Here is a 24,656-nt window from a genome sequence, read left to right as displayed (position 1 = left end):
GTAAAATCTCGCGAGAAGTCGTTCCCTTACGCGCGCTCAGTGGTCTCCAATCTTGCAGGAGGACTGGAAAATGGCGCATTGTTGTTGCAAGCTAATCGCGTTAGTTAGCCTGGCACACCGATCGATAATGTAACTTTTGATTATTTTTAACAAATATTTACAATTTGCGTGCATGGTACGAGTTCAATCGCTAGCTAGCATTAGCTGCTATCACAACAACACATATTCTTTGTTTTCGCACAAGCGATCTGATCATAATGGGTTATTTGAAGCTAATAGAGATCGAAAACTTCAAATCTTACAAGGGCCGACAAATCATCGGCCCCTTTCACAAATTCACTGCGATTATTGGGCCCAATGGATCCGGTAAGTTATGGTCAATATTGCAAGTATTCTATCTAGCTAATGCTTATTTTAGCGTTACTGCACTGCTGGTAACGTTACTAGTTTAGCCGGGTTGACTATTTGCTACATTTGTTTCAAGCTGCAATGCTTCAATACTTTGTTGACAATGACAGCAATGTACATGCATATGAACCGTTGCATTTTAATTAATATTTTGCCACGCCTCCATAATGTTTAGCTGGGTAGCTTTCAATGGCCAACTTCGTTTTGCATGGCCAGGTGCGCTGGTAGATGGAGAGTTCTTGACCAATGAAATGGTGTAAAATGTGTAAACACTGCCCACCCAGTGCACCGGGACATGCAAAACGAACTCGCCCTACACATTTCCTTCCCTGACAGTCACCCAGTCAGTAGGAACAAATAAATGAGATCTCACATGCATAAACATTAGAGCAGCACTTTTATGATGTATTCTTAACCAAGCCAGCTAGTTACGTCCTTTTCCAAATCAACCATATTTGCAAGACTTGAATAGATCATTCACTGACTCCATTCATATTCTCTACCTCCCAGGCAAGTCCAACCTCATGGACGCCATCAGCTTTGTGCTGGCTGAGAAGACCAGTAACCTGCGTGTGAAGACTCTGAAGGACCTGATCCACGGAGCTCCCGTGGGGAAACCAGCAGCCAACAGAGCGTTTGTGAGCATGGTGTACCATGAGGACAGTGGAGAAGAGCGCACCTTCACCAGAATCATCATTGGTAAGCCACGGCGTTCCCCGCTGACTTTCTCAACACAGATCCATTGGTAGAGAGAAACTGTTTGGTTAACGACACCTAACTCAGTTTCGTCTGGTCCTCTTTGAAGATGTTTACATATCTGATGGCGCAAACCAGGTTGATATGCAACCCCCCCCCCCCCCCCCCCCACACACACAAAAAATAATAATACTGTAGATAAAAGTAAGGATCTGCGTCATTCTGCATAACAACCATCTTCCATGTTGTCTGTGTGTGTCAGGCTCCTCCTCAGAGTACCGAATCAACAGTATGGCGGGGGGTCTGGCTGAGCACAGTGAAGAGCTTAGGACACGCATAGTAATGCATATAATAATAGTTTTACCCCTTTTTATGCACGTCTTAGGCTCATCGTCAGAGTACCGAATCAACAGTAAGGTGGTGAATCTGGCAGAGTACAGCGAGGAGCTGGAGAAACTAGGCATCCTAATCAAGGCCAGGAACTTCCTCGTCTTCCAGGTGAGACACAGGGCTTCCTGAGTGGTGCAGCGGTCTAAGGCACTGCATCTCAGTGCAAGAGGCGTCACTACAGACCCTGTAGTGATTCCAGGCTGTATCACAACCGGCCGTCATTGGGAGTCCCATAGGGCGGCACACAATTGGCCCAGCATCGTCAATAAATAAATATGTAAATTAGAATTTGTTCTTAACTGACTTGCCTAGTTAAATAAAAATCAAATTAAACACACACACACAAATATAGTCACAAGCAAACAAATGGTATAAATGAACAGAAGCATTTAAACAAATTTGCACATGCAAATGATTTACATAATTAAGCTGAATGTGTGTAGAGTTTTCTCATAAGTGAATTAAAACTCTAGAGACCATTTGTCCATGGACCTCTCTTACCCTATGTATGACAGTGTTAGTAACCTTTGACCTCTATGTATTCCCCAATCAGGGTGCTGTGGAGTCCATAGCCATGAAGAACCCTAAGGAGCGTACGGCTCTATTTGAGGAGATCTCCCGGTCTGGGGAGTTGGCTCAGGAGTACGACCGCAGGAAGAAGGAGATGGTGAAGGCTGAGGAGGACACACAGTTCAACTACCACCGCAAGAAAAACATCGCCGCAGAACGCAAAGAGGCAAAGCAGGAGAAAGAGGAGGTATGGAGGACACATCCTGTCTGGTGACACCACATCCTGTCTGGTGACACCACATCCTGCTCTTTCCCGCTCCCCGTCACTCATGTTTTAATCTTCTGGTGGAAGGTCATACTGGGACTTTGAGATTGTTAGACTGACATACTCTCATCCCTTCCTCCATACATATAGTCCTTTGTTGTGGTTCTTATGACACACATTTTGTCACTATCGTCTGACATTGATGAAGACCAGTTGGTCAAAATGTTAGCCCTGTGAAATGGAATAAACATTTTCCTGTTTTTCACCTAAAAAAGGAAGTGCGGGACTTGTTTTCTTCCTTCAACACACACACACACATTCACTTTCTGCCTCCTCCTCTCTAGGCTGAGCGTTACCAGCGTCTGAAGGACGAGGTGGTGAAAGCCCATGTCCAGATGCAGCTGTTCAAACTGTATCACAATGATGCTGAGATCGAGAAGCTGAACCGCGAGCTGTCGCAACACAACAAGGGGATTGACAAGGACCGCAAGAAGATGGACCACGTGGAGGAGGAACTGAAGGAGAAGAAGAAAGAGCTGGGAAGGATGATGAGAGACCAACAGACTGTGGAGAAAGAGATCAAGTAAGTGGGGATGATGGACGTAGGGAGGGAGAAAGAGCTGGGGAGGATGATGAGAGACCAACAGACTGTGGAGAAAGAGATCAAGTAAGTGGGGATGATGGACGTAGGGAGGGAGAAAGAGCTGGGGAGGATGATGAGAGACCAGCGAGTAGGGAGCGGGGGTGGGAGTGAGCGAGGGAAAGGAGGGATAGCTCGTGAGGAAGGAGCTTAAGAAATTGTGGAGATTTGATAGGCCAGGGGAAATAGTTACCATTTTGGAAGTTAAAGAAGGAATATCGTACCCTTTACAGGGAGAAGGACGCTGAGCTGAACCAGAAGCGACCCCAGTACATCAAGGCCAAAGAAAACACCTCCCACAAGATCAAAAAACTAGAAGCAGCCAAGAAGTCCCTCCAGAACGCCCAGAAGCTGTACAAGAAGAGGAAGGGGGACATGGATGAGTTGGAGAAAGAACAGGGCGCTGTGGAGATGGCCCGGCAGGAGTTTGACGACCGAATGGAGGAGGAGGCCCAGAGCCAGGGACAGGACCTCACACTGGAGGAAAATCAGGTTCGAGACAGGGAGTCTATGAAGAGTCATAAGGATTGTGGTGACTTTACTTTCATTAAGCCGATGACTATTATTTATTTAATCAACTAACTATGTTTAATTGTTACCCGATTTTTAAATTAATCATGTAACATTTAACTCATTAGGATCTGGGGCACCACAAGAGCGGTTGTTTAAAGAGTTACCATCTCCTGAATTAAACTCTAAAGGTCTTTACCTATAACATCCATAAAACAGTCAACATATTAATCATAACCTCTTATCATATCATCATTCTGAACAATCGTAACCACATGCATCTGCAAAAACCCCAGCCGTACTCATGATTCAGTACTACACAAATTGGTTTAATTAATTATTTACTAGCTAACTAAATAATAACACAGAATAAACATACATACTTAATAAATGAGAAAAAGGTCCCTAACAGACGGACAGCTTGTTACACAGAAAATTAAGAGAGGGGTACAATTTAGAACTATCCTCAAAGTAATCATATACTTTGCACACGAATCACCGCCATTTTTGGAATAAGAAATCCTGAATGTACTTACATTATGCCTTCGTTCGTCGTTGATCTCGGTCGGAACCAGCCCTCCTTAGGAAGGTTGTTGGCCTTTCAGCGGCTCTTATGGCTCCGATTGTCCGAAATGGGTCTCCCTTTTCCCGTCTTCTACTGTTGTTCGCTCTGGAAGATAGCTAGCCAGCCGCGTTAACGGTTCCCGTTGCTGATGAGCATTTTCACAAACACCCGAGATGCCTTATTGCGGGGCGGCAGGGTAGCCTAGTGGTTAGAGCGTTGGACTAGGAACCGGAAGGTTGCAAGTTCAAACCCCCGAGCTGACTGGGTACAAATCTGTTAACCCACTGTTCATAGGCCGTCATTGAAAATAAGAATTTGTTCTTAACTGACTTGCCTAGTTAAATAAAGGTCAAATTTAAAATGAAAATAAAATAAAAATTGCTATTATTAACTGGTTGCCAACAGTAAAAATAACTGTTTTGTCATACCTGTGGTATATGGTCTGATATACCACAGCTTTCAGCCAATAATCATTCTGGTTCTCCCGCACAGCTAGCTAACGGTACCCCCTGTATATAGCCTCGCTATTGTTATTTTACTGCTGCTCTTTAATTATTTGTTACTTTTATTTATTTATAATTATTTATTTATTTTAGGTATTTTTCTTAGCTGCATTGTTGGTTAAGATCTTGTAAGTAAGCATTTCACTGGAAGGTGAAACTACACCTGTTGTATTCGGCGCATTAGACAAATAACATTTGATTTGAATTGAACCATCCAGTAATATCTACTACTCTCCACCTCTTTCCCCCTCCTTCCCTCCCCAGGTGAAGGTGTACCACCGTCTGAAGGAGGAGGCCAGTAAGCGGGCGGCCACTCTTGCCCAGGAGCTGGAGAAGTTCAACAGAGACCAGAAGGCAGACCAGGACCGCCTCGACCTGGAAGAGAGGAAGAAAGTGGAGACTGAGGTAAAGGATGCTGATACAGAATAAAGGGTTGTGCTCATTGGGGAACCCAACGGAAAAGTTGAAGGAGTGACCAAAGAGAGAGAAATGTTATTCAAATGTTCATCTGCAGGCAAAGATCAAGCAGAAGATCCGTGAGATAGAGGAGAACCAGAAGCGTATTGAGAAGCTGGAGGACTACATTACCACCAGCAAGCAGTCTCTGGATGAACAGAACAGAATGGAGGAGGAGCTGACTGAGCAGGTGGAGGGGGCAAAGAACAGGATCGACGAGATCAACCTGGAACTCAATCAGGTACTGGAACGCTATCTGTCAATCATTCAATCAGTCATTGATTGATACTGAAACACATTGGGAAAAACATAACATGGTGTGTTGACATTACATGATCGCTGTATCACAAATGCCAATCTTGGCAAAAAAACAGAATCTTATAATTTCAGTTTTGCTGTTATGGATTTTCTAGCAAATGGCAAGTCCCTGGATCCTGTCATATACATGTTTTGGGCTGAGGACATTAAGATATTTGATTGACAGCCTGTCTCTCTGTGTCTGTTCCCTAGGTGATGGAGCAGCTAGGTGACGCCAGGATCGACAGACAGGAGAACAGCAGGCAGGCACGCAAAGCAGAGATCATGGACAGCATCAAGAGACTGTACCCCGGATCTGTGGTAAGACCTGGAGGCTAGCATAGCGTAACGCAGAGTTGGCTGTAGAGGCTAGGGGTCAGAGGTTAGCATAGGTTAACGCAGAGTTGTCTGTAGAGGCTAGGGGTCAGAGGCTAGCATAGGTTAACGCAGAGTTGTCTGTAGAGGCTAGGGGTCAGAGGCTAGCATAGCGTAACGACAGAGTTGTCTGTAGAGGCTAGGGGTCAGAGGCTAGCATAGGGTAACACAGAGTTGTCTGTAGAGGCTAGGGGTCAGAGGCTAGCATAGCGTAACGACAGAGTTGTCTGTAGAGGCTTGGGGACAGAGGCTAGCATAGGGTAACTCAAAGTTAGCTGTAGAGGCTAGGGGTCAGAGGCTAGCAATGCGTAATGACAGAGTTGTCTGTAGAGGCTAGAGGTCAGAGGCTTGCATAGGGTAATGCAGAGTTAGCTGTAGAGGCTAGGGGTCAGAGGCTTGCATAGGGTAATGCAGAGTTAGCTGTAGAGGCTAGGGGTCAGAGGCTAGCATAGGGTAACGACAGAGTTGTCTGTAGAGGCTAGGGGTCAGAGGCTAGCATAGCGTAACGACAGAGTTGTCTGTAGAGGCTAGGGGTCAGAGGCTAGCATAGGGTAACGCAGAGTTAGCTATAGAGGCTTGGGGTCAGATGCTAGCATAGGGTAACGCAGAGTTGTCTGTAGAGGCTAGGGGTCAGAGGCTAGCATAGCGTAACGACAGAGTTGTCTGTAGAGGCTAGGGGTCAGAGGCTAGCATAGGGTAACACAAGAGTTGTCTGTAGAGGCCAGGGGTCAGAGGCTAGCAATGCGTAATGACAGAGTTGTCTGTGAGGCTAGGGGTCAGAGGCTAGCATAGGGTAACGCAGAATTAGCTGTAGAGGCTTGGGGGTAAGAGGCTAGCATAGGGTAACGACAGAGTTGTCTGTAGAGGCTAGGGGTCAGAGGCTAGCATAGGGTAACGCAGAGTTAGCTGTAGAGGCTTTGGGCCAGGCTTTGGGCTAGCTAAATCAAAGCAGAGATCATGGAGAGGGTCAGGAGACTGACGGCTAGCATATAGTTACCACACCGTTCCCTGTAAAGGCTAGAGGCTACCAGGCAGCAGAGATCACGGAGAGCATGAAGAAACACTACCGCAGATCTATGGTAGGACTGGGGACTGGATGCTGGCACAGGACAACCACAGAGTTCACTTTCTATGCCTGTCAATGTCAATCAATCACATTTATTTTATAAAACCCTTTTTATATCACAAGTTGTCACAAAGTGCTTATACAGAAACCCAGCCTAAAAGAGGAAGAGATGCAGATGTAGAAGCACGGTGGCTAGGAAAAACAGGCCAGTACTCTGTGCCGGGTGGAGATTATAAGAGTACATGGCCAATAAGGTCAGATCATTCTTCAAGATGTTCAAATGTTCATAGATGACCAGCAGGGTCAAATAATAATAATCACAGTGGTTGTAGAGGGTGCAACAGGTCAGCACCTCAGGAGTAAATGTCAGTAGGCTTTTCTTAGCTGAGTATTCAGAGGTGGAGACAACTGGTCCGGTAGAAAGACGGTCTCCTTCTCTGTTTTACTCTCCTTACACCTGTTCTCTGTTCTTGTGTTCTAGACATGTTTCTTCTCTTGGAATATTGATAATATATGCCATGTAGCAGACGCTTTAATCCAAAGCGATTTCCAGTCATACGTGTGAAGCTCCATGCTCTACTAACTGAGTCATCAGAACATTGAAGTCATCGTGAAATGTTTTTTTACATATTCCAATGCTCACGTTCTCTCCCCACACCCTCCCTCCAGTACGGCCGTCTGATCGACCTGTGTCAGCCCACTCAGAAGAAGTTTCAGATCGCTGTGACCAAGGTGCTGGGCAAGAATATGGACGCCATTATCGTGGACTCAGAGAAGACCGGTAGAGACTGTATCCAGTACATCAAAGAGCAGAGAGGAGAGCCAGAGACCTTCCTGCCACTCGACTATCTGGAGGTATGATGCTAAGAATGGATGGGTGGGTGGATGAGTGGATGGATGGGTGGATGAGTCTGCATCCAGTACATCAGAGAGGAGAGCCAGAGACCTTCCTGCCACTCGACTATCTGGAGGTATGATGCTAAGAATGGATGGGTGGATGGATGAGTGGATGGATGGGTGGATGAGTCTGCATCCAGTACATCAGAGAGGAGAGCCAGAGACCTTCCTGCCACTCGACTATCTGGAGGTATGATGCTAAGAATGGATGGATGGGTGGATGGGTGGATGAGTCTGCATCCAGTACATCAGAGAGGAGAGCCAGAGACCTTCCTGCCACTCGACTATCTGGAGGTATGATGCTAAGAATGGATGGATGGGTGGATGGATGAGTGGATGGATGGATGAGTGGATGGGTGGATGGATGGATGGGTGGATGGATGAGTGGATGGATGGGTGGATGAGTCTGCATCCAGTACATCAGAGAGGAGAGCCAGAGACCTTCCTGCCACTCGACTATCTGGAGGTATGATGCTAAGAATGGATGGATGGGTGGATGGATGAGTGGATGGATGGGTGGATGAGTCTGCAACCAGTACATCAGAGAGGAGAGCCAGAGACCTTCCTACTCGACTATCTGGAGGTATGATGCTAAGAATGGATGGATCGGTGGATGGATGGATGAGTGGATGGATGGATGGATGAGTCTGCATCCAGTACATCAGAGAGGAGAGCCAGAGACCTTCCTACTCGACTATCTGGAGGGATGGATGGATGGATGGATGGATGGATGGATGGACGGACGGATGGGTGAGTGGATGGATGGATAGATGAGTCTGCATCCAGTACATCAGAGAGGAGAGCCGGAGACCTTCCTTCAACCTGGTCTATCTGGAGGTAAAACGCGGGGGAAGACTACGGTTAATGGGACTGGTCGCACTAACATAGGGTGGAATCCTAACTTGGATGTACACAGTTGCCTCAGCCTTTACTGTCCGGGTCTCTCTCTGGTGTCAGCCTTTACTGTCCGGGTCTCTCTCTGGTGTCAGCCTTTACTGTCCGGGTCTCTCTCTGGTGTCAGCCTTTACTGTCCGGGTCTCTCTGTGGTGTCAGCCTTTACTGTCCGGGTCTCTGTGGTTGTGTCAGCCTTTACTGTCCGGGTCTCTCTGTGGTTGTGTCAGCCTTTACTGTCCGGGTCTCTCTGTGGTTGTGTCAGCCTTTACTGTCCGGGTCTCTCTGTGGTTGTGTCAGCCTTTACTGTCCGGGTCTCTCTGTGGTTGTGTCAGCCTTTACTGTCCGGGTCTCTCTGTGGTTGTGTCAGTCTTTACTGTTTGGGTCTCTCTGTGGTGTCAGTCTTTACTGTCCGGGTCTCTCTGTGGTTGTGTCAGTCTTTACTGTTTGGGTCTCTCTGTGGTGTCAGTCTTTACTGTCCGGGTCTCTCTGTGGTTGTGTCAGTCTTTACTGTCCGGGTCTCTCTCTGGTTGTGTCATTCTTTACTGTCCGGGTCTCTCTGTGGTTGTGTCAGTCTTTACTGTCCGGGTCTCTCTGGTTGGGTCAGTCTTTACTGTCCTGGTCTCTCTGTGGTTGTGTCAGTCTTTACTGTCCGGGTCTCTCTGTGGTTGTGTCAGTCTTTACTGTCCGGGTCTCTCTGTGGTTGTGTCAGTCTTTACTGTCCGGGTCTCTCTGTGGTTGTGTCAGTCTTTACTGTCCGGGTCTCTCTGTGGTTGTGTCAGTCTTTACTGTTTGGGTCTCTCTGTGGTTGTGTCAGTCTTTACTGTCCGGGTCTCTCTGTGGTTGTATCAGTCTTTACTGTCCGGGTCTCTCTGTGGTTGTGTCAGTCTTTACTGTCCGGGTCTCTCTGTGGTTGTGTCAGTCTTTACTGTTTGGGTCTCTCTGTGGTTGTGTCAGTCTTTACTGTCCGGGTCTCTCTGTGGTTGTGTCAGCCTTTACTGTTTGGGTCTCTCTGTGGTTGTGTCAGTCTTTACTGTCCGGGTCTCTCTGTGGTTGTATCAGTCTTTACTGTCCGGGTCTCTCTGTGTTGTCTCCAGGTGAAGCCTACAGATGAGAAGCTGCGTGAGCTGCGTGGAGCCAAGCTGGTGATCGATGTGATCCGCTACGAGCCGCCTCACATTAAGAAGGCCCTGCAGTACGCCTGTGGTAACGCACTGGTCTGTGAGAACGTAGAGGACGCTCGACGCATCGCCTTCGGAGGGCCCTACAGACACAAGGTACAAACACATGGACACACACACACACACACACCTTCACTGATGGTTGATTGAAAGTTATGCAACCTAACAAAATGTATTTTTCTGTCTGTCTGTCCATCCATCTATCCCTCTCACGCACTCTCTCTCTCCATCCTCACTCCACCTCTCTCCCCCTCTCCATCCTCCCTCCCCCCTCTCTCTCCAGACGGTGGCCCTGGACGGTACACTTTTCCAGAAGTCTGGTGTGATCTCGGGTGGAGCCAGTGATCTAAAGGCTAAGGCCAGGCGCTGGGATGAGAAGGCTGTGGACAAACTCAAGGACAAGAAGGAGAAACTCACTGAGGAACTCAAGGTAACCTGTCTCTAAAAATGTTATAGGCCTGTACAATGAATTGGGGTTTGTGTGTATATATAGTTTATTTCCTGAAAAGCACATGATTGTGGGTGCTGATAAGCCAGTGCTGGACTTGTTTACCCTCCGTTCATTGACTACTGTGTGTGTGATGTATCTGTGCAAAATATACTAAACTAATTTAGTATCAGAAATCTGTGGAGGATGCTCACTACATTATCCACAATGCACCTCTCTTGTGTCGACAGGAGCAAATGAAGGCTAAGAGGAAGGAGGCAGAGCTGCGTCAGGTCCAGTCTCAGGCCCACGGCCTCCAGATGAGACTGAAATACTCCCAGAGTGACCTGGAACAGACCAAGACCCGACACCTCTCCCTCAACATGCAGGTATAGAGGTGTAGCAACACAGGGGGCCACAGCACAAACTGTGTCAGTTGGTTTTGTAGCTTGAGGCTGTGGTGCCCAACGAAGTGCCCATTTGTGGTTCCATGATGACCTATCAATCAATCAATCAAATTTATTTTATATAGCCCTTCGTACATCAGCTGATATCTCAAAGTGCTGTACAGAAACCCAGCCTAAAACCCCAAACAGCAAGCAATGCAGGTGAAGAAGCACGGTGGCTAGGAAAAACTCCCTAGAAAGGCCAAAACCTAGGAAGAAACCTAGAGAGGAACCAGGCTATGTGGGGTGGCCAGTCCTCTTCTGGCTGTGCCGGGTGGAGATTATAACAAAACATGGTCAAGATGTTCAAATGTTCATAAATGACCAGCATGGTCGAATAATAATAAGGCAGAATAGTTGAAACTGGAGCAGCAGCACAGTCAGGTGGACTGGGGACAGCAAGGAGTCATCATGTCAGGTATTCCTGGGGCATGGTCCTAGGGCTCAGGTCCTCCGAGAGAGAGAAAGAAAGAGAGAATTAGAGAGAGCATATGTGGGATGGCCAGTCCTCTTCTGGCTGTGCCGGGTGGAGATTATAACAGAACATGGCCAAGATGTTCAAATGTTCATAAATGATCAGCATGGTCGAATAATAATAAGGCAGAACAGTTGAAACTGGAGCAGCAGCACAGCCAGGTGGACTGGGGACAGCAAGGAGTCATCATGTCAGGTAGTCCTGGGGCATGGTCCTAGGGCTCAGGTCCTCCGAGAGAGAGAAAGAGAGAAGGAGAGAATTAGAGAACGCACACTTAGATTCGAATAGGACAGGAGAAGTACTCCAGATATAACAAACTGACCCTAGCCCCCCGACACATAAACTACTGCAGCATAAATACTGGAGGCTGAGACAGGAGGGGTCAGGAGACACTGTGGCCCACTCCGAGGACACCCCCGGACAGGGCCAAACAGGAAGGATATAACCCCACCCACTTTGCCAAAGCACAGCCCCCACACCACTAGAGGGATATCTTCAACCACCAACTTACCATCCTGAGACAAGGCTGAGTATAGCCCACAAAGACCTCTGCCACGGCACAACCCAAGGGGGGGGGGGGGGGGGGGGGGGGGGGCGCCAACCCAGACAGGATGACCACATCAGTGACTCAACCCACTCAGGTGACGCACCTCCTCCAGGGACGGCATGAGAGAGCCCCAGTAAAGCCAGTGACTCAGCCCCTGTAATAGGGTTAGAGGCAGAGAATCCCAGTGGAAAGAGGGGAACCGGCCAGGCAGAGACAGCAAGGGTGGTTCGTTGCTCCAGAGCCTTTCCGTTCACCCTCCCACTCCTGGGCCAGACTACACTCAATCATATGACCCACTGAAGAGATGAGTCTTCAGTAGAGACTTAAAGGTTGAGACCGAGTTTGCGTCTCTGACATGGGTAGGCAGACCGTTCCATAAAAATGGAGCTCTATAGGAGAAAGCCCTGCCTCCAGCTGTTTGCTTAAAAATTCTAGGAACAATTAGGAGGCCTGCGTCTTGTGACCGTAGCGTACGTGTAGGTATGTACGGCAGGACCAAATCAGAGAGATAGATAGGAGCAAGCCCATGTAATGCTTTGTAGGTTAGCAGTAAAACCTTGAAATCAGCCCTTGCTTTGACAGGAAGCCAGTGTAGAGAGGCTAGCACTGGAGTAATATGATCAAATTTTTTGGTTCTAGTCAGGATTCTAGCAGCCGTATTTAGCACTAACTGAAGTTTATTTAGTGCTTTATCCGGGTAGCCGGAAAGTAGAGCATTGCAGTAGTCTAACCTGGAAGTGACAAAAGCATGGATTAATTTTTCTGCATAATTTTTGGACAGAAAGTTCCTGATTTTTGCAATGTTACGTAGATGGAAAAAAGCTGTCCTTGAAATGGTCTTGATATGTTCTTCAAAAGAGAGATCAGGGTCCAGAGTAACGCCGAGGTCCTTCACAGTTTTATTTGAGACGACTGTACAACCATTAAGATTAATTGTCAGATTCAACAGAAGATCTCTTTGTTTCTTGGGACCTAGAACAAGCATCTCTGTTTTGTCCGAGTTTAAAAGTAGAAAGTTTGCAGCCATCCACTTCCTTATGTCTGAAACACATTCTTCTAGCAAGGGCAATTTTGGGGCTTTACCATGTTTAATTGAAATGTACAGCTGTGTGTCATCCGCATAGCAGTGAAAGTTAACATTATGTTTTCGAATAACATCCCCAAGAGGTAAAATATATAGTGAAAACAATAGTGGTCCTAAAACGGAACCTTGAGGAACACCGAAATTTACAGTTGATTTGTCAGAGGACAGACCATTCACAGAGACAAACTGATATCTTTCCGACAGATAAGATCTAAACCAGGCCAGAACTTGTCCGTGTAGACCAATTTGGGTTTCCAATCTCTCCAAAAGAATGTGGTGATCGATGGTATCAAAAGCAGCACTAAGGTCTAGGAGCACGAGGACAGATGCAGAGCCTCGGTCCGATGCCATTAAAATGTCATTTACCACCTTCACAAGTGCCGTCTCAGTGCTATGATGGGGTCTAAAACCAGACTGAAGCATTTCGTATACATTGTTTGTCTTCAGGAAGGCAGTGAGTTGTTGCGCAACAGCCTTTTCTAAAATTTTTGAGAGGAATGGAAGATTCGATATAGGCCGATAGTTTTTTATATTTTCTGGGTCAAGGTTTGGCTTTTTCAAGAGAGGCTTTATTACTGCCACTTTTAGTGAGTTTGGTACACATCCGGTGGATAGAGAGCCGTTTATTATGTTCAACATAGGAGGGCCAAGCACAGGAAGCAGCTCTTTCAGTAGTTTAGTTGGAATAGGGTCCAGTATGCAGCTTGAAGGTTTAGAGGCCATGATTATTTTCATCATTGTGTCAAGAGATATAGTACTAAAACACTTGAGTGTCTCTCTTGATCCTATGTCGTTAATATTTCTTGATCCTATGTCGTTGATCCTATAATTGGTCATTAAGAGTCATCAATCACCTAATAGTAGTAGTGGTGTTAGGTGTGATTCATTAGACTAACTCAAGTCATTTTCCCACTTCCTGTAGGAGAAGTCTAAGCTGGAGAGTGAGCTGGCTAACTTCTGCCCTCGCATTAACGACATCAAGAGGATCATCCAATCCCGTGAGAAGGAGGTCAATGATCTGAGAGACCGTATGAACGTTGTGGAAGACGAGGTGTTCATCGAGTTCTGTAAGGAGATTGGAGTCAGGAACATCAGAGAGTTCGAGGAGGAGAAGGTCAAGAGGCAGAACGAGATCGCAAAGAAACGGTGAGTCTCTCATCTTCCACTATGGGTCAATATGAACCGAGTCAACCTGTTTTTTAATGCACTGCAGGCGTCCATTTTGTGACTCGCCTGTCTCTCAGTTTCTCTGGATAGTTTGACCTAACATCAGCCATTTTGGGCCTAGTCTGTCACTCAGTGTGTTGACCCTTTACATTAATCCAGTTCATGCCTTGCCTTTAGCCTGTCTTTCAGTTTCTCTGAGTGGGTTTACTTAGCTAACGTCATCCATTTTGTGTCTGTCTTTGTGTCCTCTAGGCTGGAGTTTGAGACCCAGAAGACTCGCCTGGGCATCCAGCTGGACTATGAGAAGAACCAGCTGAAGGAGGACCAAGAGAAGGTCATGATGTGGGAGCAGACCGTCAAGAAAGACGAGGCCGAGATAGAGAGACTCAAGAAGGTAAGTCGAGGCTGAGATACAGACTCAAGGAGGTAGAGACACCATGGCAATATATAGAGTCTCAAGAAGGTAGAGAGGTTAATGTAAACGGCTTCTAAACGACAGTGCATTCAGACAGTATTCCCCTCCCTGGACCTTTTCCACATTTCGTTGTTACAGCCTGAATTTAAAATAGATTGAATCCAGATTTTTGGTCTGTGACCTACACACACTATAATATACCCTATAATATCAAAGTGGAATTATGTTGAATTCTTTTTTTACAAATTAATAAATAAATGAAAAGTTGAAATGTCTTGAGTCAATAAGTATTCAACCCCTTTGTTATGGCAAGGCTAGAAAAGTTCAGGAGTAAAACTTGGCTTAACAAGTTGCATGGACTCACTCTGTGTGCAATAATAATGTTTAACATTATTTTTGAATGACTACCTCATCTCTGTACCCAACACATACAGTGCATTTTAAAAGTATTGAGACCCCTTGACTTTTTCAACATTTTGTTACGTTACAGCCTTGTTCTAAAATTGATTAAATAGTTTTTTCCCTCATCAATATTCACACAATACCCCATAATGACAAAGCAAATAGAGGTTTGCTTAAATATCACATTTACATAAGTATTCCAGAGATGTTCGATCGGGTTTTCAGCTGTGCTAACATAATTGCAAAAGGGCTTTCTAATAATCTGTTAGCCTTTTTTTAAAAATGATAAACTTGGATTAGCTAACACAACGTGCCATTGGAACACAGGAGTGATGGTTGCTGATTTCTCTGTACGCCAATGTAGATATTCCATTAAAAAATCAGCTGTTTCCAGCTACAATAGTCATTTACAACATTAACAATGTCTACACTGTATTTCTGATCAATTTGATGTTATTTTAATTGACCAAAAAAATAGCTTTTCTTTCAAAAACCAGGACATTTCTAAGTCACCCCAAACTTTTGAACGGTAGTGTATATTTAATCCATTTTGAATTCAGGCTTACACTACATTTTGGACAAGACAACATGTGGAATAAGTGGAGAAGTATGATGAGTACTTCTGAAGGCACTGTAAGTCTGTGTCCCGATTCGCTACCCTTCTCCTGAAATGTGCAATTGCACACTCCCTCTCATGGATTTAACAATCTGCTGCCAACCACCCTCCACCAATCCAATGCTCTTAAATGCATGACGAGGAAGTGTTGGGACGCGCCCTAAATTCTCAGACCGATGGCATCAATCAAATGTGTAATATCTTTCTCTGTTGGTCAGATTGGAAGAGTTGTTTTGAACCCTTTTTCTCCCTGTGTCTGTCTTTCCCAGGAGGAGCACCGCCACATGAAGACCATAGATGAGACCATGGCCCAGCTGCAGGACCTGAAGAACCAGCACCTCACCAAGAAGTCAGAGGTCAACGACAAGAACCACCAGATGGAAGAGATACGTAAGAAACTGGGAGGAGCCAACAAGTGAGTCTCGAAGTTTAGACACGCACACAAACCAAACCGTCATCCTCTTTTTTTCCCCCACCCATTTCTAAAAGGCACATATTTTTTGACTTACTACATTGATTTATTTATGTGTTTTAAGAAAAAAGAACAGTTGTAGCGTTGCCATATTGTTTTAGTGTTTGACAACTGTTTGTGTTTACCTCAGGGAGCTGACTCAGAAAGATTGCTACTAGTTTGTAGCATTGTAGTTTCTGGCATTATTGTTTGACCAATGTGTTATTTCCACAGGGAGCTGACCCAGCTGCAGAAAGAGGTGACGGCCATCGAGACCAAGCTGGAGCAGAAACGTAGCGACCGCCACAACCTGCTGCAGGCCTGTAAGATGCAGGACATCAGACTGCCGCTATGCTCTGGGACCATGGACGACATCGGCCAGGGAGAGGTACTAAACACACTCTTTATTTTTCTTGCTCTCTCTCTCTCTCTCCTGCTTTTTTTCTTTCTCTCGCTCCTTCTCCCTTCTGACCAGGGTTTGGTAGGTTACTTTCTAAATGTAATTCGTTACTAGTTACCCGTCCAAAATTGTAATCAGTAACATAACTCTTGGATTACCCAAACACGGTCATGTAATCTTAGATTACTTTCCCCTTAAGAGGCATTAGAAGAAGACAAAATGTACGTTACCAATTGAACGACATCTACTGCAGGATAAATCAATGTTAAAGTTTACATAGCTGGCCATATATGGATGTTACATTTCACTTTATGGGTTGGTTATGTTGGCTTCTTCTAACACATTGCTTTCTACTACATATAATATTATTAAATGATATCTTTACATTAAATAAAAATACGTGTGGGAGTTCGAGCATGTGTCCATTAGGACTATGGATGCATTTTTTTATCGCCATAAATTAGATTGGTTAATAAAAGCCCCACTTTTATTCCATAAACTGGGATCAGCACTATGCAGCTGTTGCAAGAGCACATTTTACACTGGCTGTCCGTAGGTTTCAAAAACAATGATTGACAGGCAGCTTAAACTTCTTGAATTCAACTATTATTGGGTTCAAATACACATTTAGATTTGTGAACAGGCATCCACAACAACCACAATCCGTAAGTTAAATGAGAGAGCAGCAGTGTGATTCAATAACAAGTGATATCCGTATTGCCGCAGACTACACCACTGCTGTCATCCTTACCTCCAAGCGTTTATTCAAGTTGGATAAACTTTGGATGCTGACAGCAGTCGCACCATTGGAAGACATAACTTGGACTGTAGCCTACAAAAGCCTATTTATGCTCTTTTCCCAAGATCCATCAAACACGTTTGGTGTGACATCATAGTGGTCCCTGTCATCAAAGTGGTCTCTGACATGTGGTCATCATTTGGTGTGTCATCATAGTGGTCTCTGACATCATAGTGGTCTCTGACATCATAGTGGTCTCTGACATCATAGTGGTCTCTGACATGTGGTCATCATTTGGTGTGTCATCATAGTGGTCTCTGACATCATAGTGGTTGGTCTCTGACATGTGGTCATCATTTGGTGTGACATCATAGTGGTCTCTGACATCATAATGGTCTCTGACATGTGGTCATCATTTGGTGTGTCATCATAGTGGTCTCTGACATCATAGTGGTCTCTGACGTGTGGTCATCATTTGGTGTGACATCATAGTGGTCTCTGACATCATAGTGGTCTCTGACATGTGGTCATCATTTGGTGTGTCATCATAGTGGTCTCTGACATCATAGTGGTCTCTGACATCATAGTGGTCTCTGACATGTGGTCATCATTTGGTGTGTCATCATAGTGGTCTCTGACTTGTGGTCATCATTTGGTGTGTCATCATAGTGGTCTCTGACTTGTGGTCAGACTTGCTCAGGTAGAACAAAACCTTTTTTCAATGCAGATTTGAGTCAAAGATTTTTTTTCGCTAACATCCTTTCTGAATTTAAAAGTAATCCTCGAAGTAATCATCTAGTTTTCCAAAAGTATCTGTTATCTGATTGCAATATTTTAGCTTGTAAAATAACCGATTGCAGTTAGCATTTTTGTAATCCGTTACTCCCCAACCCTGCTTCCAACCGACCTGACTTGACTGCCTCACTGTGTTCACTCTCTCCTCCTCCAGGGGAGCTCCCAGCAGGAGGAGTCTAACAGCAGTCAGAGAACGTCCAGTACTGTCCTGGCTAAAGAGGCTCTCATAGAGATCGACTACAGCAACCTGTCTGAAGACCTCAAGGTAAGAAGTACACACATGCCTGAACCCTGCATACTAAGGCTGAGTCTGGGAGACGTGTGGAGAATTGGGACATAGTTTCTTTCTCCACATAGACTCAGACTCTATATCTATGTGTACTGAAGCTGTTTCAGTCATGATTCAATACCCAGCAATAGGGTTGTTTTAGGTGAGTTTGAAATGCAGTGTGAGCCGAGGATATGAGTCACCTAACATATTTGTGTTTGTTTGCGTGCCTGTGTGTGTGTCTGGACTCTCTCAGGACGCGCTGGCAGAGGATGAGATCAAAGCAGAGATGCACACACTGCAGCAACGGCTCAACGAGCAGCAGTCCATACTGCAGAGGATCAGTGCACCCAACATGAAGGCCATGGAGAAACTAGAGTCTGTCAGGGACAAGTTCCAGGAGACCAGTGACGGTGAGAGGGAGAGGAGGAGGTCAGGATTTAGTTGGAAGGTGTGGAACCAAACATGAAGGCCATGGAGAAACTAGAGTCTGTCAGGGACAAGTTCCAGGAGACCAGTGACGGTGAGAGGAGGAGGTCAGGATTTAGTTGGAAGGTGTGGAACCCAACATGAAGGCCATGGAGAAACTAGAGTCTGTCAGGGACAAGTTCCAGGAGACCAGTGACGGTAAGAGGGAGGGGGGGAGGTCAGGATTTAGTTGGAAGGTGTGGAACCCAACATGAAGGCCATGGAGAAACTAGAGTCTGTCAGGGACAAGTTCCAGGAGACCAGTGACGGTGAGAGGAGGAGGTCAGGATTTAGTTGGAAGGTGTGGAACCCAACATGAAGGCCATGGAGAAACTAGAGTCTGTCAGGGACAAGTTCCAGGAGACCAGTGACGGTAAGAGGGAGGGGAGGAGGTCAGGATTTAGTTGGAAGGTGTGGAACCCAACATGAAGGCCATGGAGAAACTAGAGTCTGTCAGGGACAGGTGAAGGGGGATGAAGTGAGAAATGTAGAACCCAGGCTTACACTTGAGCCTGGAGACATGGGCTAACTTCCTCTCTCACTGAATGTATGAAATGTTACTGAAACAAGAAAACAATTATAATTCTTGCAGAATGTGTTCATGATGATCTAATCTGTATTCCAGAGTTTGAGGCGGCCCGTAAGAGAGCCAAGAAGGCCAAGCAGGCGTTTGAGCAGATCAAGAAGGAGAGGTTTGACCGCTTTAACGCCTGTTTTGAGGCTGTGTCCACCAACATCGATGAGATCTACAAAGCCCTGTCACGCAACAGCTCTGCCCAGGTATCACTCTCTGTGACCAGATAGCATATTGTTTTGTCCTATTGGGTTGAGTCAAATGGAGTGTCCTTGGCAGGGGCTGACGTTTACATGGTTAACTGTGTTCCCAGAAGAAACTACATTTTATTTATTCAAAATAATGTAAAAAAAATTGGGACTAAAAGTTATGCTTTTAGTCTAAAGAAATAATACCATCAGCTTTTAATTGTGAGCGAGACAACTATTCCTTCTCGGATGTTGTGATATTTGGCTGCACCTCTGTGTACATGTTGGTTAAAATATCTGTCTACCCCCCCAGGCCTTCCTTGGGCCAGAGAACCCTGAGGAGCCTTACCTGGATGGGATCAACTATAACTGTGTGGCCCCTGGAAAGAGGTTCAGACCCATGGACAACCTGTCTGGAGGGGAGAAGACTGTAGCTGCCCTGGCTCTGCTGTTCGCCATACACAGCTACAAGCCTGCCCCATTCTTCGTTCTGGATGAGATTGATGCTGCTCTGGACAACACCAACATCGGCAAGGTGTCTAAAACCCTGCTGCAAAAACTACATTTTTTTTTTTAATCTCTTGAAATGTCCATACTCCATACCCCCCCTCATTTTGCCCTCTGAACCGCCTCAATTCATCGAGGCATGGACTCTACAAGATGTCGAATGCGTTCCACAGGGATGCTTGCACTTGTTGACTCCAATGCTTCCCACAGTTGTATCAAATTGGCTGGATGTCCTTTGGGTGGTGGACCATTCTTGATACACACGGGAAACTGTTGGGCATGAAAAACCCAACAGCATTGCAGTTCTTGACACAAACCGGTGCGCCTGGCATCCACTACCATACCCCCGATCAAAGAACTTATATTTTTTAGTCTTGCCCATTCACCCTCTGAATAACACACATACACAGTGTGTTCTCAGTTGCCTCAACAAGTGAAAACAATAAGGGATTCTAGCATCTGTATTCACCTGGTCATTCTGTCATGGAAAGAGCACGTATTCTTCGTGTATTACGGGGATAGGTTGTAAGTAGGATGCCATTTCAGACGAGCCTTGTGTTATTGTCATGTCTAATGTGTTGTCCTTCCATATTTTGTAGGTGGCCAACTACATGACTTATGTAATGACCATGCAATTATGTCTAATACTGTCCATCTATACAGGTGACCAGAGCCATATATTTAGAGAGTTGGGTCATCTTTAAGAATGGATGCCATGTTGGCGCCTTCGAGCGTTCCATTTATCCATTCATGACGAGAATTTTGAATATTGTACTTATCGTTGCTTTATTATTCAGTGAACTGCTGTTGGTCAATATTGCCCGTGGGGAGCTAACATGGCTGCCATGGAATGTAGGTAATGTAAATGCATCATAATGCAGACCCCTCAACATCCTAACTCTCTAAATATGTGACCCTGCAGGTGGCCAACTACATTAAGGACCAGTCAGTGAATACTCAGGCTATAGTGATCTCTCTGAAGGAAGAGTTCTACACCAAGGCTGACTCGCTCATCGGGGTCTATCCAGAGGTATGCTCACACACAAGCACCGCATAAACATAAGAGGCAACACACCTATCCATAAATCCTTTTAATACTTTCACATAAAAACAATACTTTCCATACGACTGTCTTTACATTTTCTCTCACATATTAGATAATAAACTGTAGCTGTGTGCCAGCTGTTTTCTATGAAATAATGGCAAAACTGACAGCACCACTCTTTCCCCTCCACAGCAAGGAGATTGCGTCATCAGCAAAGTACTAACCTTTGACCTGTCTGTGTACCATGAGGCCAACCCCAACCCCAATGAGTAGAACCCCAACCAGCAGGACATCACTCGGAGGAGAGGAGCGAAATTAAACGACAGGCATACCTTTTAACTCATTGGCATTTTGACATTCTGCTTGGTCAACTGAACCATGGTTGTATTCCTTAGGGCAGGCAACTGAAAACGTTTTAAAACATTTTGTAACTGACAATGGAATTTAGTGTTTTTTTAAAGTCCAGCTAGTCCCTTGCTGTTTCTGCCTGTTTTCTATCTCTTTTTTTTTAACTCACTGAAATGTATGTTTCTGAAATCCTGGTTAGTAAAGCCTGCTTGGGCATTTTTCATTTTTTTGTGCTACTTTCATTATGTGATTTGTGTTAGAAGTGGAAAAGCCTTAGGTCTCATTTGATGTCTGCTTCATTGCCAGTCGGATGTCATCTGATTCCCCTCCACCCCCCCAGTTTAACTAGCTTGGATCCAAACTGAGTTGTTCTGGTTGTTTCACTTCTTCACAATGTGGTTCAATGTCAGCAATGCCTATGGTTATCATTTCTCTCTTATGCCTAAGATCAAGTGTAGTATCAAGTCAGGAATGGCTACAGTTGGTTTCACCAACAGGAATGGCACCAAATAAGTAGTTTTTGTACAATGTACGACCATAAAGAAAAACAACCCAAGGAAATACCTTTTGCAGTGTTGAAGAAAAACACTATAATACCTTTCTCAGTGTCGGAGATGGAGAACCTGTCGAGTTTCAGGTGGATGAAGAGAGCAGATGCACATTTGGGCCCTGTGTTTTGTGCAATCATGTGTCATAGCAAGATTTTGTCCTGTATTTTAAGGGTTATCTAGAAATGAGAATTACACCTAAAATAAAAGGGGACAGTTTGAAAAAGCTTTAGATGAAGGTTAAAATCCAGGCATGTCACATGACTGTGCAAAACACAGGACCCAACTTATTGTATACTGTTTAATGATCTTTAAAGGCATCGAGTACATTACAAACTGTCATGAGATAAATCATGGAACTCCATTAGCGTGACCCATATCATTTTATCACGTATATAGAGGTGACAACTGGTGAACATCACTTTTAAAATGATAATGAAAAGCAATTATAACCTTAGGCTTTGCTAGTAATGTGTTTCTACTGTAGCACGTCTAGGTACATCTGTCTGTAGCAGAAAGTTCCCATCCAATCTTCATGAATTGTATTATCACTTTTGGACAATTTATTTAGGTGATAAAGTTATTAGTAGCTGAGTACCATTGATTTGGGGAAGTGATGTCTGCTTTTGATAGTGGCTTTGAAAGTGTCCCAATGGCATTTATTTTGAACCAGTCCAAGACATATGGGGTAACTCCAATTATGGGTCAATCCTGCTTCAGAAATGTTGTGTATTCCATTGACAGTGGATTGATTATTTTCAGTTAATAAACACAACTATTTTAGAACTTGTGTGTTCCGGTTGAGTTGTAGCAGCAGCATGACACTTGTCATGTTATTCTGCAGCATATGTTATATTGTTCAGCACAATTCAAGCGAACTCATCTGTTGTCCTGAGATGCACTCCAGAAATGACTACTCCGGTGGACTGACTAGGTCCACTTACTCGTGATATTTCTTAGTTTTTATTGATATCTCACGATATTATAGATTTTTGGGGGAGATATTTAATTAGGGTCCCCATTAGATGTTGTGAAAGCAGCAGCTGCTCTTCCTGGGGTACACACAAAACATGACATAATACAGAACATTAATAGACAAGAACAGCTGGAGGACAGAACTACATACATTTAAACAAAGACACGTAGCATACATACACACAAACTATTTTTGTCAAATTGGGGAGAGGCGTTGTGCCATGCGCTGTTACGTTATCGGCTTTTTGAAACCAGGTTTGCTCTTCATTTGAGCAATATGAGAAGGGAGTTCCATGCAATAATGGCTCTATATAATACTGTACGCTATTTGAGGACTGTGAAAAGACCCCTGGTGCATTCCTGATGGGGTATGTGTCTGTGTCAGAGCAGTGTTTAAGTTGACTATGCAAACAATTTGGAATTTTCAACACAATGTTTCTAATAAAAAGTAGAATTGATGTAGTCAGTCTCTCCTCAACTCTTAGCAAAGAGAGACTGGCATGCATAGCATTTATATTGTCCCTCTGATTACAATGAAGAGCAAGACGTGCCGCTCTGTTCGAGGCCAGCTGCAGCTTAACTAGGTCTTTCCTTGCAGCACTCGACCACACGACTGGATAAAATAAAACTAGAGCCTGCAGGACTTGCTTTTTGGAGTGTGGTGTCAAAAAGCAGAGAATGTCTTTATTAAGGACAGAACTCTCCCCATCTTTACAACCATTGAATCTATATGTTTTGACCATTACCGTTTACAATCTAAGGTAACACAAAGTAATTTATTCTCCTCAACTTGTTCAACACACACCATTAAATACCAGATTCAGCTAAGGCCTAGAACTTAGGGAATGATTTGTACCAAATGCAATGCTCTTAGTTTTAGAGATGCTTAGAACCATTTTTTCACTGGTCACCCATTCCAAAACTCTTATGGGTTTCAGTGACTTCATTAGCTGTGGTTGCTGATGTGTGTATGGTTGAGTCATCAGGATACATGGACACACATTCTTTGTTTAATGCCAGTGGCAGGTCACTGGTAAAAATAGGAAAGAGTAGAGGGCCTAGAGAGCTGCCTTGCAGTACACCACACTTTACATGTTTGACATTAGAGGAGCTTATATTAAAGAAAACCCTCTGAGTTTTATTAGATAGATTGCCATATGGTGAATTCAGAGCTGAGGTTGAAAGACATAACACATATGTTTTCTCAATAATAGGTTGTGGTCAATGATGTCAAAGGCTGCACTGAAATCTAACAGCACAGCTCCTACAATCTTATCAATTTCTTTCTTTCATCTCTATAAGCATGCTGAAAGTATGTTGTTAATTTGTTTACCGAGAAATAGCATTGTATTTGGTCAAACACAATTCTTTCCAACAGTTTGCTCAGATTTGGCAGTAAGCTGATAGGTCTACTGTTAGAACCAGTAAAGGCTGCTTGAACACTCTTGGGTCGCAGAATGACTGTCTTCCCTCCAGGCCTGAAGACAAATACTTTCCTCTAGGCTCAGATTAAATATATGACAGATATGTAGGTGTGGCTATAGTCAGCTACCATCCTCAGTAGCTCATCTAAGTTTTCAATGCTAGGAGGTTTTGTCGTTATTGTCATTACAAAATTTACATAAGACCAGATCACGTGGAGGTGACGATCACCACACTGGAATGGTGAATTTCTACCAGACCAGCCAGAATACAGCACGAGCTGATTATGGCAACTTGGTATGAACTTTGAACTATTATTCACTAAAGAAGAAGTGATACATCCTAGACGTCGAGTTATCAGCTGCAGCTGTAAACGTACATGGCCTAGGAAAGGACAATCTCCTAAGAACGACAGGGTACTACAACGTATCCGCGCTACAACACTACAACCAGAAAGATTATTCAAAGGACAATGGAGATCTCTGCTGGGCAAACCAGTCTTCCATCTTCGATCCATCTATCGAAGCGCAACTCAAGAGTAAATATATATCTTGCATTTTCCTTTTCCGAACGGGCGGTTATTAGAATGCATAAGTCTGTATTTATGGTAGCATAGCTTCTCAAGGTCCTCAGTCTTCCCGTTCCTTCAATCAAACCCAACCCCCTTCCTTTGTGTAACCAGCATCATATCGGGTTAGT

General features: G+C 44.7%; 1 protein-coding gene across 1 annotated transcript; it reads left to right on the top strand.

Annotated features, from left to right (window-relative positions):
- The first annotated feature begins 9 nt into the window (after window positions 1-9).
- LOC110531241 (structural maintenance of chromosomes protein 1A) lies at window positions 10-22,346 on the top strand. The gene is made up of 23 exons (XM_036988733.1): window positions 10-366; window positions 919-1,107; window positions 1,490-1,602; window positions 2,048-2,251; window positions 2,614-2,852; window positions 3,143-3,401; window positions 4,752-4,892; window positions 5,002-5,184; window positions 5,454-5,561; window positions 7,351-7,536; window positions 9,567-9,746; window positions 9,934-10,080; window positions 10,329-10,466; window positions 13,552-13,775; window positions 14,049-14,190; window positions 15,499-15,644; window positions 15,915-16,068; window positions 17,769-17,879; window positions 18,139-18,295; window positions 18,976-19,130; window positions 19,426-19,647; window positions 20,542-20,649; window positions 20,857-22,346. The coding sequence occupies exons 1-23, from the start codon at window positions 258-260 to the stop codon at window positions 20,935-20,937; spliced, it is 3,696 nt and encodes a 1,231-aa protein (XP_036844628.1). The 5' UTR covers window positions 10-257; the 3' UTR covers window positions 20,938-22,346.
- Window positions 22,347-24,656: the final 2,310 nt, after the last annotated feature.

This window comes from Oncorhynchus mykiss, chromosome 9, assembly GCF_013265735.2.
Source record: "Oncorhynchus mykiss isolate Arlee chromosome 9, USDA_OmykA_1.1, whole genome shotgun sequence".
Classification (NCBI taxonomy): Eukaryota; Metazoa; Chordata; class Actinopteri; order Salmoniformes; family Salmonidae; genus Oncorhynchus; species Oncorhynchus mykiss.
Note: the sequence above shows the minus strand (reverse complement) of the source record. Positions and strands in the feature narration are given on the sequence as shown.

Bases quoted from the DNA above. Each gene is read 5' to 3' on its own strand.
- LOC110531241 (XM_036988733.1), top strand. From the start codon at position 258: ATGGGTTATTTGAAGCTAATAGAGATCGAAAACTTCAAATCTTACAAG. The intron at 367-918 runs GTAAGTTATGGT...TCTACCTCCCAG, and splicing joins TATTGGGCCCAATGGATCCG to GCAAGTCCAACCTCATGGAC. The intron at 15,645-15,914 runs GTGAGTCTCGAA...TTATTTCCACAG, and splicing joins AAACTGGGAGGAGCCAACAA to GGAGCTGACCCAGCTGCAGA.